Below are 14,294 nucleotides of genomic sequence, written 5' to 3'. Positions count from 1 at the left end.
AGTTAAATGACTCATCCAAAGTCACATAGCTGGTAAAGGTCAGAGGGGTTCACACCCAGCCAGGCAGGCTGACTCCAGAGCCTACACTCTTAACCACATCATTTCACTGACATGAGTGATCCACCCATCCTCTTGAAGGAGTTTTCCTTTCTTTCACTCTCCTCTCCTCTGACCCCAGTCCTGGAGAAGCAGGCAGGCAGGATGGCTCAGGCATGGCTAGACCTCCCAGTATGCCAGGAAGTCTATGTGGGGGACCAGGCTCAGAGGCAGCACTTGGAGATTTCAAGCTTTGGGGGAGGCTGGGCCATGGAATCTCTTTTCCTCCATGATGCTACTTTTGGCAATGGCTCTGGACCAAACTTGTGTGTTAGGATCCCTGGAGAAGGAAAGACTAGGGGTGAGCAGGGGCAGAGAGCATCCCCCAGGTCCATGAGACTGGGGCATCTGAGAGTGAAAGAAGCCCAGCCTTCAGGAACAAGGGATGCTGGTGTAGGAAAGGTGAGCAATTTATCAGTCCCTGAGGGGTGCTCAGTTACTAGAGCTTTTCCGGGGACATCTCTGTACATGTGATGACCAACCTGACCTTCACAAAGTATATACAAATGTGTTTGAAAATATCTCTCGGCCTGGACCTGTAATAATGTGTACAGGATACAGCTATTACAGGAGGATTCAATGAGTTACTACTGCTGTGGATGAAGACACATGCTGGGCAAATTCATTTGGGACTTTAACAGCATCAAACACTCAGCAAAAGACTAAACAGACTGGCACTGCTTCTTATAAAGTGCTGCCAAGATGAAGAAGAAAAATGTGACATACAGTGAATCATACTGCTTTTAAACCCTGGTGTTCCCCTCTGTTATCTTGTGCATAACAATAATTAGTCTCATTTTCCTCTTATTATCCCAATAACAAACAGGCTATATCCAGTTTATTTGACACACTTCTTTCTTTAAATTTCCATTGTTTACACCCACATATTAATAGACTAATAGAAGCAGTTGCTGTTTTTTTTTTTTTTAAATTAGACATCTGTGTGCCAGACACCATACATGCATATTAGGATCTGATAATAGTATTGTAAGTTAAGTATTATTATCCCCATTTCATATTCAAGGAAACTGAGGTCCATTAACTCTATAACCAATGTCATACAAGTTAAAAAATAGGAGGCCAGGCTATAGATCCAGGATTGTCTGATGCTAAAGCCTGAGCTACCTTGAAGCAAATACCCTTCAGAGGCATCTCTTGCTGTCTGAACTCGTACTGTCTATTCCCTGTTACAACTTGCAAAAAATTTTATCCAAAACTCACCCTCTGGATTGCAAATCCCCTATAATCTGCCTTTGGGCACCAGTGAAAAATGCTTATACTGTGTCTGAGTCTGACTGATAAGATGTACTGCTACAGTTGTAATTCAGCTGTTCTTCTCCGAGGACCACACTGCTTCAATGTGCTATGCATTAAATATATGCATTTGTCCCACATTATCAAGTGAAACCTTTTTGTCTGATAGAGTGGAACTTGCTCAACTTGACATTTATCATCGGTCAGAGGAAGAAGAAGAGGAGCAATGAATATTCAATGTCAAATCTTTAAAATAAATTTAAGTGATGCAGACAAAATAATGATTACTGTTGCAAGTGACATGGATAGAAGCATCATATTCAGAAATGCAATCACAGCCTGGTCTCACGTTGTTGAGAGCTGTATAAGTGAAAGCAATGAAATGTGAGTGGAATTTTTTTTTTTCTTTATCCCATTGCTTCATCTTCAGCTTCATTTGATAGCTCACAGCCACACACTTCTGGAGTCTCAAGAGCCAAGGAGAGAAGACTGTCTCAGGATTTAGCCATGGGCAAATATCAGGCATTTATGGCTTCACTCAGTCCTTCACAGGCTCATTCTAGCCCATCTAGTCTCTCCCAGTTACCTCTTTAATCAATAGGTAACCACTCAAAAAATTGCCTTGCTTGCTTATTTTATTTTGCTAAATGTTATTTGTACTCATTTTATTTTTTTAACATTTTATCTTATTGTTCATTTACATGAACATATTCATTGCATTGTGGAGGGCAAGCATACTCTGTATTATGCACGCATGGATACCCACTGATTAAGCATTAAAGAACTGGTATTTTAAATGGTTCATATTATGTAGAAATCATTGGTGGATTGTCATATATAGCAATCCATGCCTTGTACATTAGATATTAAACACTAAAAAATGTCTAAGTATGTTTTAATGAAATTTAGGGAAACTGGTTGGGCTTTTTGGATAAGGTGGAAATGTTTAATTTATTTATTTTGTCTCATACAAGATAATGGAAAAGACTCTCACCATCTGGAAATCTACCAGCCAACATATTTCTAGGTACAGACTAGATTCAGATAAAGGGTGATGCCTATACTATCAAAGATTCTGAGTGGTCTTTGTTTAGATCATTAGTGCTTCCAGTGACATAAAGAGGCCAAGACCACCAATTCTGTTGCTGCTAAACCCTCTTCTGCCTCTTGCTCGGTTGTGGGTCCTTGAAACATCTGACAGATGGTTAGATGACTGACTAGGTTCTGAAAATCCAGCAAGAAATGCAGCTAGACTATTTGAGTCATCATTTGCCTCAGATGTTACTGGTTAAATCCTATAATCTAAGCCTCCCTAGCTCCCAGCCCACATCTTCCAACATACAGCAGCTACCCAATTTCTCTGGTCCTTTAAAGAATCTGTACTCATTGTTTTCAATTCCTCTCCTCTCATTCTCTTCTGGACCCACTCCAATCAGGCTTTCAATTCCTGGCTTAGGATTCTGTCAAAACCAACAAAGGCCATCAAATCCAAGAGTCAGTTTTCAACTTATTCATGTATCAGCTTGGAAACTTATTTCATCCTCTTTGATATATTTTCTTCACTGTTTTGGGGAATCCTCTCTCCTTGATCTATATCAGCCTTGTCTGCTGGTTCCTCCCCATCCTTCTGACCTTAAACACTAGCATAGCTTCAGTTCTTTAGTTACATTCACTTTCTTATCCAGACCATGTCTTTAATACCATCTATTTACCAATGACTTCCAAATTTATATCATTCCCAACTCCTGACTCAGCCTGTCTACTTGGATATCTAGTAGAATCTCAAAATGACACATCAAAATAAACTCCTAATTTTCCTTATGAGACCTGCTCTTCGCACAGTCTTTCCCATCTTAGTAAATCTCCATCCTTGCAATTTCTCAGGCCAAATAGCTTAGATTCCTCCCTTTCTCTAGCATCCTGTACTAAGCATGTCTGCAAATACATGTGGTGGATGATAGTGGATGCGGTGGACGCTGTCTGCAAAGTATGTCCAGAATCTGATGACTTCTTACCATCTCCACCAACCACCCTGGTCCAAGTCACCATCGTCTCTCACCTAGACTACAGAAATAGCCTCTGAATTGTTCCCTGACCCCTTCAGTCTGTCATCTGCAAGGCAGCCAGGATAACTCAAAATATGTCACTCCTGGCTCAGTGCCCAGTGATGATGTTTGGCCTCAACCAGAGTAACTATCAGAACCCTTACAAAGGCCCACAGGACTTTGTATGACTGAGTCCTGCACCTCTAGCTTCGTATTCTTCTTCTCACACTTGTTCACTCTGCTCAGCAGCTTGGGCTTCCTCACTTTTCTTAAATCCATCTCGCTGTTCCTGCTCGAGGCTCTTCATTTTCTATTTTCTCTGCCTTGTAAATTCTTCCACCAGGAATCAGCAACGCTCCTTCACTTACTCTCTGCGGGTCTCTGCTCAAACATTACTTATCAGTGAAATCTACTTTAACTACTGTGGTTAAAAAGGCAAATCTTTCTATGGCTGAAAAATATTCCATTGTATGTATATACCACATTTAGCTTATCCATTCATCCGCTTATAATCAGTAGATCAGAGTTGACCAGGGGCTGGGGCTAGAGGAAAATGGGGAGTTATGCTCTGTAGTTACAGAGTTTCTCTTTGGGATGATGAAAGAAATTTTGGAAACATGTAGTGGTGATGATTGCACAACACCGTAAATTTAATTAATGCCATTGAATTGTACACTTAAAAATGGTTAAAATGAGAAAAGAAAATTGGTTAAAATGGCAAATTGTTTTTACTATGATTTAAACAATTAAAAAGTTAAAAAAAAAAGGCAAATCCTACCCTCCCCTTCTTCTCCTGTGAAAGTTGTTCATTTGTGTCTGATGCTTTGTGGCCCCATGGACTGAATGCTGCTGTTGCTGCTAAGTCGCTTCAGTCATGTCCGACTCTGTGCGACCCCATAGACGGCAGCCCACCAGGCTCCCCCATCCCTGGGATTCTCCAGGCAAGAACCCTGGAGTGGGTTGCCATTTCCTTCTCCAATGCATGAATGTGAAAAGTGAAAGTGAAGTCGCTCAGTCGTGTCCGACTCCCAGGGACCCCATGGACTGCAGGCTACCAGGCTCCTCTGTCCATGGGATTTTCCAGACAAGAGTACTGGAGTGGGTTGCCATTGCCTTCTCTGGAATTCTCCAGGGCAGAATACTGGGGTGGGTAGACTATCCCTCTCCAGTGGATCTTCCCAACTCAGGAATCGAACTGGGGTCTCCTGCATTACAGGTGGATTCTTTACCGGCTGAGCTATCAGGGAAGCCTCTTCTCCTGGACTCAATCTCTTCCCCTTACCTTGTTTTTTTTTGCCCCTGACATAACACATATTTACTATTTCCCTCCTCAAGGAGAATGTAAGCTCCAAGAAACCAGGCATTTTGCTCATTTGTCCAGTGCATATCCTGATTGCCTAGAACACTGCCTAACACTTATTAGGTTCTCAAAAAGAATTTTTTGGAATGAGTGGATGAAAGCACATGAAAACTAGAACTTTGTATAATATAAATCGATATATATATTTCCACCCCCCAAAACTCTTATATATCTCAAGGGATTTTTAAAATAATTTTGTGATGGAGAAAGAGATTGATATTCTCAATTGATAGATAAGAAAGAGGCTCAGCAAACTTGGAAAACTTGCCATCCTGACTTTCTAATGCCAGTGTTTATCAATCTGTGGACCTAATGTGGGAATTGGGAAGAAAAGCATATTAACAATTAATAAAGTAAAAAACTGGAGATTTTTTACTCAGTAAAATTTCAACTGGCTTCTGCTGGAAATGTGCTGGCTTTATTTGCTTAGGGTCCTTTCCTTGGAGAATGGCCCTCCCTTTCTTCACATGGTTTTGGTGTGTCTACCAATCACAGACTTCCCACAGGAGGCCAAGCACAGGACCCAGGGCAAGCCAATTTACATCTGAAGGAGAGGCCCTTGGCTTGGAAAGTAGTTGAAGCCATCATTTCCAGGGTCTTCAGTATCCTTGCCTCACAGTCACGGTCCCCTGCTTCCTGCCATCACATCACAGAATCCTGTGGTTCCCGAGGTATCAGTTACTCTCCTTCTTACTTCAAAACATTGAGCTTACCCACTCTTTTGATAATCCCCCTTTTCTTGCTTATATTATTCTGTTGCTTGCAACCAAAGAATCTGACTTTATAGACTGCTTAAATCATAAAGCTCCTCTAGCTCTGCGGTGTCAATATAACCTCTTTTGAGAGAGAGTTTATTCTCTTTCAGAACACTGAAATGAATGGGTGAGCCCATTCTAGGAAAATTTCTCTGATAGGGTACAGCTCTGCCTTTCTTTGCATGTCTCTAGAGGCTTGGTATACAGTAAGTGCTAATAAATGTTTATTAAAGGCAGTATATACTGAAAAATAACTTAGTTACAGTTACTCCCAAGGAGTCCAGTACCTATTAAGTACTTTCCCCCAGAGCACTAGGGCTAAAAGAACCAGGAGAAATCATTTTCTTTTTCAGTGATCTGGTATGTTAAACTTTGTATATACAAATTTGCTGAGTCTGTAAAGTCAAATCCTGGTTTGAAAATATTTTTTTTTCTTTAATTAGAGAGCTGAAACAGGGAAAGAACAACAGTTTTAGTGAGAGGTAAAGCTCCAGTACTTTGGCCACCTCATGCGAAGAGCTGACTCACTGGAAAAGACCCTGATGCTGGGAAAGATTGGGAGCAAAAGAAGGGGGCGATAGAGGTTGAAATGGTTGGATGGCATCTCTGACTCAATGGACATGAGTTTGAGCAATCTCCAGAAGATGGTGAGGGACAGGGAAGCCTGGTGTGCTGCAGTCCATGGGGTTGCAAAGAGCTGGACACGACTTAGAGACTGAATAACAACAACAAAGAAAAAAAAAAAAGGCAGGTTGTGGAGCCTATGAAATATGGCTAACTCCTAGATTCTTGGAAGCAGGATGGGGAGGAAGCAAATGCTGTTTCTAATTTTGAAGACCTGATTTCCTTTTTGCTTTTTTTCGCCACCCAAATATTTTGCCCAGAAGAGCAGTAGCTCAATAAAATTTGGCAGACTAATTGTGTCTATACCTATAGCCCTTTATCCGGGCAGCAGGAGGGGGACAGAAGACAGAGGCCTGCATCTGCATGAGGTGAGGGCTCCAGAGGCAACAAGGAAAGCTACCAGAGGAGAGTGTTTCCCTGGGTGAAGACAATGGGGCAAGACCCTGTGATGTAATAATTGGGGATTTCTAAAAAACTGTAACAACAATCACAAAAAGGTAGAAAGAAGGTATTCACTCATAGAATCTGCAACTTTCTCATCAATGAAGACAGACTGAAAGATCATTTAACATGAAACAAAACAGGAGATGATTTGCAAAATCCAGGGAGACACTGCATGGGTGAAGTTATTAACAGTGCTCACACATATGGATGAGAAGATAACATAGACGGACAGTAAAATCAGGATCTGCAGGAACTTCTTATTGCATCCCTCATCCCAGGGGATGTGGCGCCTCTAATCTCCTCCGACCCGGAATCTGCTTAATGACTTAACTTGGCACTGCCCAGGTTGCTGAGGACATGTCCCCCTGCTGTCCCTGGTACCCCCAGAGCTCTGGCCCCTTTTAGGTTTGGGCAACCGTCTTTTCCCCTTGGACCTGGTGCTCACTGTGCTAAATTAGCCCCACTGTGCAGTCTTTTGAAAAGTCTTAATGTATTAATAAAACAACTCAGAAAAATATTTCCAAAAATTAGATCTGAGGCAATCAACATTATCATTTTCCTATATAAACAATTATCTTCAGTTCTTCATTGTCTCTTCTAAACTATGACCATATGCAAATATATATTCTAGAGCTCTAAACTCTGTTATATGTTAATAATTATAAAAAGCTTAATCTGAAAATGTATTGATTTATAGTTATTTATTAACTTTAATGGCTTTATATTAGCAACTATTATTTTATCACAATTCACTTTATTCCCAAACTGTCAAATATTTAATATTGCTTAGTATGTATCCATATATATAACAAATATTGCTGCAATAAAAACATCTTTTGCATAGAGCACTTTAAAAATCATTTTTGATTCTTTCTTTGAGATATATATTGCAATGGATGGGATTACCAGGTTAGATGATGTAACTGTTCTGATGCCTTGTGTTGTGTGAAATGGTTCTGAAGAGTGTGAGAACCATTCCCAGTGATTCCCAAGATGCCCCGGTGCACACGATAACATCCTTGCCAACTCTGTTTTACAACTGATCATTTTTTTTTTCTATTTTGGGTATTCTGATTTGTATGTATTCAATTTTTGAGGTTATTTTTTGAAGTTTGTTTTTCCTATCTCCCTGTGTATACATTCTATATTTATATCATTTGCCCACTTATGCATTTCAGAAAAAGTGAGGATTTTTACTGAAGAAAACTAATAAGCCCTTTCCTAATACATTACATATGTTTCTTCATTTAAAATTTTCCTGTTAGCTTTGTTTTGTTAGATTTTATTATACAGATGTTTGAACTCTATATGATGTCATTTGTTTTGATTATTGGAAACTCTATTGTTCAGTTAGAAAAAATTGTTAGAAAATAGTCATTGGGATGCTTTATGACCAATTGCTTTATTTTTAAAAAATTATTTATTTTTGGTTGTGCTAGGTCTTCATTGCTGGGTGAGGGCTTTCTCTAGTTGCAGTGAGCGGGGGCTCTTCTTCATTGTGGTGCTCCAGCTTCTTACTGAAGTGGTTTCTTGTTACGGAGCACAGGCTCTCGGAGTGCAGGCTTCAGTAGTTGTAGCTCTCGGACTCTAGAGCACAGGCTCAGTAGTTGAGGTGCACTGGCTCAGTCACCCCACAGCATGTGGAACCTCCCTGGACCAGAAATCAAACCTGTGTTTCCTACACTGGCAGGTGGATTCTTAACCACTGAACCACCAGGCAAGTCCCCAATTGCTTTGTTTTTGAAAAATAACGAACATTTCATCCATCTTGTTTGTTCGTTCTTTTTAAAGTAAAAGTGGACTTTCTCTTTACTGAGACAATTTCAGCTCCATGCTGCAGAAGTACCTTAGCCAGTAAAGGGCCACTCCCATCCTGGGGTGGGCTGCATTCCTTTTTGCTGATTTTGATTTCTACTTAAAATCCTATTAAAAAAAATATTGGTAACATACACGTGCACACACATATACACAAAACATGAGAACAGACACCATGTAAAATAACAAAATTTACTTGTGGGTCAGCTTTAGTCTAAGAACTGTCAGGCTGTATCTTTAATCTACACAGCTTTTATCACTCTGGTGTCCTTTCAATGCTACAGGTTTTCACTATGAATCAGCTGATGCTTGAAAGCTGACACATGGTTTGTTGCTGTTTACACAATCACTAGCCAGTGGGACAACTACAGCAGCCAACACAAAAGGAGAGGCATCCGGTTCTGATTCTAAGTCTAGCAACCTCTTTTTAAAAAAATTTTTTGGCTGTGCAGTGTGGCATGCAGGATCTTAGTTCACCGACCAGGGATAGAAATGCTCCCTGCAATGGAAGTGTGGAGTCTTAACCACTGGACTGCCAGGAAAGTCCCAACCTGACTCCTTTTTCACCATGCCACCTTGTCATACAAACACCCAAGCGTCTCCCTTTTCAAAGCATGGGAAATAGAAAAACACAATAGCCAGATTCACGCCACACACTTTAAATCCTAACAGAGAAAATCAATAGCATAAATGAAGAATGGGATTTGTAATAAAAAAAATTCCTGAAGATTTTTCCTTGAAGATTCCTTTACAGCAATATAGAGAATAAATCAACTATGTTTAGGCCATATTTTACCCCCTATATTTAAAAAAAAATTGTCTAGCTGATTTGAGGATTGCAACATATGGTAGGGAGCAGACACAATCCATTAATATAGGATTCACAACAACATATTGTTACTGATGTCTGCAGCGTCAAAGCATATTGGTTGCTGTTACTAGTTTAATCTAAATGCTGTCACTTATTTCTCGAGATGAAGGTGGAAGATGATCTAAGATTGCCTTGCCTAATATTTTTAATTTTTTGCAACGCATAGAACCAAGGAGGTAGGAGCTTCTTTCTCCTTGACAATTATCTTTTTGTAAAAATTGAAGCTTGGTTTGATTACCTTAGTAGTAAGGCTAGTAGGAATAATTTGAGGCAGGTAAACATAGAAACCATAAAAATAGAAGGCAGTGCAGGGAGCTCACCATTTGTGGTCAGAGAGCATGGTTCAAGTCCTTGCTTTGCCACTTACCAGCTGGAAACCTTGGGGTAGCTTCTAGATCACTCTATAGCATCATCTGTAAAACTGAGATAAAGGCACCCACCCCACAGTGTTGTTACAATGATTAAATGGTATAACAAACGTAACAGGGCCTAGAAGAGTTGTTCAATAAGCATCAACTACTATTATCACTCCAAGGAACTGTACAGAATGAGATTTGTTGGCAACTTGGCAATTAACAGAGAAGAATCAAAGCATTCTAATATGGAAGTAAATGTAATCTTTCTTCCAAAATATTCATACAATCAGATCTTTCCAGTTGCTGAGGCTAAAACAGGCACACAGTTTAAGGTCACTGCCACAAAGCCTTGGGTAACTATTGGGTTGTCCAAAAAGTTCCTTCAGGTTTTTCCTAAGACATCAGTGAGAAAAACCCAAACAAACATTTTGGCCAACCCAATACATTAGGTAGACTGATTGAGCAATTAACTTGTGAATTCCAGCCACTCCAGAAGCTGAAATTTTTTTCCTCTTCTGGTTACATTTGAATATGTAATCCAACATGTTTCAAACCCTAGGTCCTAATTTTAAACTGTACTTCAGGGTACACATTGCAGAACATCCAAATAATGTCCCTCTTTCAGAAGTCCTCTTGGCTGGCATTACACAAGCTCACTTTTCTCATGGAAGGTTTCTTCCACAAAGTCAAATAGGTTGGACTAGAATGAGTCCCTCTCTCTCTTTTAAATTCTCAGTCAAGAAGTCTGTTGCTGGGGACTTCCCTGGTGGTCCAGTGGTTAAGAATCTGCCTTGCAATGTAAGGGACATAGGTTTGATCCCTGGTCAGGGAACTAAGATCCCACATATCACGGAGCAACTAAGCTGTTGTGCCCCAACTAAGACCTGATGCAGTCAACTAAATAAATAAAAATTAAAGAAGAAGAAGATGCAGCCTGTAGGGTGGAGAGGACCTTAACATTGTTTCCTTTCTGGATTAGGAATACACAAATGTCCTGCTAATCTGAGAGTAGGTGTGGCTAAGTACCAAGTAAGGGTTCAAAAGAAACCCAGAGGCCTCCTTTTCCCTTATATTCTGATTGAGTAAAAGAGGACGAAAGGACATGGACAGTGAACGTGCTGTGCGCTAGCAGTTAACATGTTTTATTTTTTGGAATTCTCAGAATAACCTGGGGATGGAACCTCATTTTAAGCAGGAGAAATGACAGAGAGAGGTTAAGTAAGTGCTCGGGCGCACACAGCTAATAACAAGTGACTGTGATAAAAACCCAGTTGTAACTGAATCCAAACTCAGGTGTGTCTGAGTCTTTGCACTATGTCACCTTGAAATGGGGGTAAGACTCATATAACTACAGGATTGGGAACATTTACTGATTATTAATACATTCATTTATTTTTAGGACTGCAGAGGAAATCAAGGGGCAGGCACATCTATTCTTTGTGGCTCATAAGTAATTTATAAAATAAAAAGAATGGCATAGTGCCTTGGTTGGGTGCTCTGACAGTAATGAAATTTGGGGGTTTATTTGTCCTACTTTTGGGAGGAGCAAGACTAGCTACCAGCATTTTCAAAATATAAGGATAATAAATCTAGAAGAAGATCTTCCTTGTCCTGGAAAAAAAAAAAATCACCTGGGGTTTTTACCTTGGCTAAGTACATTGTCCTGCGAACTGATAGTATTAAGTGGGACACAGAGAGCTGGTAAAATCTAGGGTACAAGGAACAGTGTACTTACTGGTACACTGGCTCTCCAAAACAAGCAAAACAAAAACAACTACAACTTTTTGCTCTTTTCCGTGAGTTCTTACTACTCCCACCATGGCTGATCTGAAGCTATCGACATGACATCACTGAACATGGAATTGGGGAGGGAAGTGCACACTTTCACTCTCACCCAGCAAGAACAGCTCCAGCACACCTCTTGGCTGCAGGTTTATTAGGGTGTGGGGGACTCTGGGCTGACTGTTACATTAGAGTCAAGGCTTCCCCCAGTGAGAGAGCTCTCAACTTCCCTGCCAGGTCCAGGTCAGACTTAAAAAAAAAGTTTTGTTAGTGTGGACAGCATTCACTCCTGCTGCAGAGTGTTGTTCATCTCTGCATCTTTTGAAAGCCAGGAGCAATACTACTTCCACACCCTGGGGAGAGTCCACTGCAGTTGGAATCATCACCACTTCTGCCAGTGGGAAGAAGGACTCAGTGTGGCCCATTCTTTCCCACTGGGTATTAGAGGTGAGAGAGCTTCCCACGAAGGGTTTCCCTGGTGGCTCAGCAGTAAAGAATCTGCCTGCAATGCAAGAGACCCAGGAGATGTGGGTTCAATCCCTGACTCAGGAAGATCCCCTGGAGGATGATAATGGCAACCCACTCCAGTATTCTTGCCTGGAGAATCCCATGGACGGAGGAGCTGGTGGGCTACAGTCTATAGGGTATCAAAGAGACGGACATGACTGAAGCAACTGAGCAAGCATGCATGCGTGAGCTTCCCAGGCAGTTCTCTGTCCTGTTTGTGTGGAAGCCCCACTAACTGAACTTAATACTGGGGTGGACAGTCAAGACTGAAAAGCCACCTCTACTGAGACTGATAGACTGGGGATTTTGTCTTAGCCTTTCTTACAAGGCCTCTGAGTTTCTGCCCAAACAGAAACTGTAAAGGAGCTGGAGCAGTGAGACAGGTGGAACCCAGCTGGATTCTTAGCCCATAGGACTTGTTCTGGGATTCCTGGATGTACCATGGGGAGTGGTCTGTGGCTTTCAAAAGGGAGAGATGGGCTTTTGTTGTCCAGAGAGAGGTGATTAAAAGATGGTCAGCCAAGAGAAATCTTGGCTCCCCAACTCAGGGCATTATCCTGAAGCATTGAGAGCAGAAGAGTTAGTAACACTGAGGTAGGTGGTCAAGAGGCTGGAAGATCTTGCTTCAGTAAGAGAGACACTTTCCAGTAGGTCAGAGATGGCAGTTACTGGCCTCTTGGGCAGATCTTTAAAGAGACAGAGAAGAAAGAAAAAGTTGTTGAGTGGCGACCTTCTAAAACTCACACAACTGTCACCAAGTGCTTGTGGACCTCCAGGCTTCTGACCACAGCACTGAATTCCTGGAAAGAGATTTTCACATCCCCATCCTTGTCCAGGAGGATGATGGTTTTGTCCACCAGCTGCTGTAACTGCCAGTCTTTCAGGCCGCCCCCCACCATCATCTTCAGCACCTGGAAGAGCTCCCCGTTGGAAATGTAGCCGTCTTTGTCCAGGTGGTAGATGCTGAAAGCAAACCTCAGCTTCTGCTGCTCATCTCCCCGGACGCTGAACTGGGAGGTCCCCAGGATGAATTCCCGGAAGTCCACCTGTGCGTCGCCGTCGGTGTCGAAGCCGTCGATCACCCACTGCACCAGCGGGTTCTCCCGCAGCTCCGGCATGGACGTGAACTCTTCGACGCTCAGAGCGCCGGAACTGTCCAAGTCCAGCTTCTTAAACCGCTTGCCCAGCCTTTTAATTTCGTCTTCGTCAAAGTGCGAGCATATCTCCGCCGGGTAACTGGCCTCATTTCCCATTCTGGAGCGTCTGTTGCTCCTAAGGTCGAGGGCGGGAGCAGGGGCGGTGGGCGCCCACGGGGCTAAAGAGAGACCGTTGTGCCCGCAGATGGAGGGCCAGGTGGGGCAGGCTCGCGGGGACATCTCCTCCCCCGACCCCCGCCCGCCCTCACCCCCTCCCCCTCCTTCCGCTTCGGGCAACCAAATCGGAGGTGCTGGGAGCCAGGTGGATGAGTGGGTGAGGGGGGAGCAGGGGAAAGGGGTGGAAGGGAGAAGCTTGCAGGGGGTAAGACAGGAAGATGAGTAGGAGAGAGGGGAGCTGGGGGAGAAGTCCCCTTTCTGAATCCTTCTCTCAGCACCTTAACCCTTATCTCTCTTGCTATTTTTAAAATCTTCTCACGTCCTCACTTTTCCTTCTTCTCTTGAAAAGTGAACTCCAAGGGTGTGGGGCTGCCTCTGTATTAATCACTTCGGTATCCCCAGCACAGTGCCTGAAATGCAGTACGTGTTTAACATATGTTGAATGACTGCGTAAACTGCAAGCAGGGGCTCCTAATGCTTATTTGCAGACCTCCTCTAAGGACTAAATGAGATAATACATCAAAGTGTTGGTGTCATATATACATCAACAGTTGATCCTTGAACAACATGGGTTTCAACTGTGTGGGTCCACTTATATGCAGATATTTTTTGATAGTAAATACTACAGTACTGCAGGGTTGGCGTTGGTTGAATCCTCTGATGCAGAACCATGGATACTGAGAAAGGATACCCAGGGCTGACTATAAAGTTGAGGATTTTTCCACTGAGCAGATGGTTGGCACCCCTAAACCCCCTGGCACTATTCTAGGGTCAAGTGTTTTTTTTTAATTCTCTGGGAGGGAAAGCCATGATTGACATCCTTCTGATGCAGTGGCCTTTTTAGAACATTGGGTTCAGGGTCTTTGTAAGAGACTGTCCAGATATCGCACAAAATTTCTCATATGGATCATCTACAGGCAGTAACATATTCCTGAGGAATATACACAATGCTGAATTCAGGGCACTTTTTGGGAAGATACAGGTCCCAAGACCTTGGGTCCCAAGATCTCTGTCAGCTTATTATTTCAAATACATCATCTCAAACCCATTCCTTATTTTTGTTGGGCTAGTG

At 42.2% G+C, this 14,294-nt stretch overlaps 2 protein-coding genes across 2 annotated transcripts in view; both read right to left on the bottom strand.

Annotated features, from left to right (window-relative positions):
• The window catches only part of GRIN3A (glutamate ionotropic receptor NMDA type subunit 3A), a 203,343-nt gene that overhangs the window by 14,834 nt on the left and 174,215 nt on the right, over positions 1-14,294 (bottom strand). The window lies entirely within an intron of this gene.
• PPP3R2 (protein phosphatase 3 regulatory subunit B, beta) lies at positions 11,723-13,266 on the bottom strand. The gene has a single exon (XM_020877636.2). The coding sequence runs from the start codon at positions 13,160-13,162 to the stop codon at positions 12,650-12,652; it is 513 nt and encodes a 170-aa protein (XP_020733295.2). The 5' UTR covers positions 13,163-13,266; the 3' UTR covers positions 11,723-12,649.

Source organism: Odocoileus virginianus, chromosome 31 (assembly GCF_023699985.2).
Source record: "Odocoileus virginianus isolate 20LAN1187 ecotype Illinois chromosome 31, Ovbor_1.2, whole genome shotgun sequence".
Classification (NCBI taxonomy): domain Eukaryota; kingdom Metazoa; phylum Chordata; class Mammalia; order Artiodactyla; family Cervidae; genus Odocoileus; species Odocoileus virginianus.
This window is presented reverse-complemented; position numbering and strand designations above follow the sequence as displayed.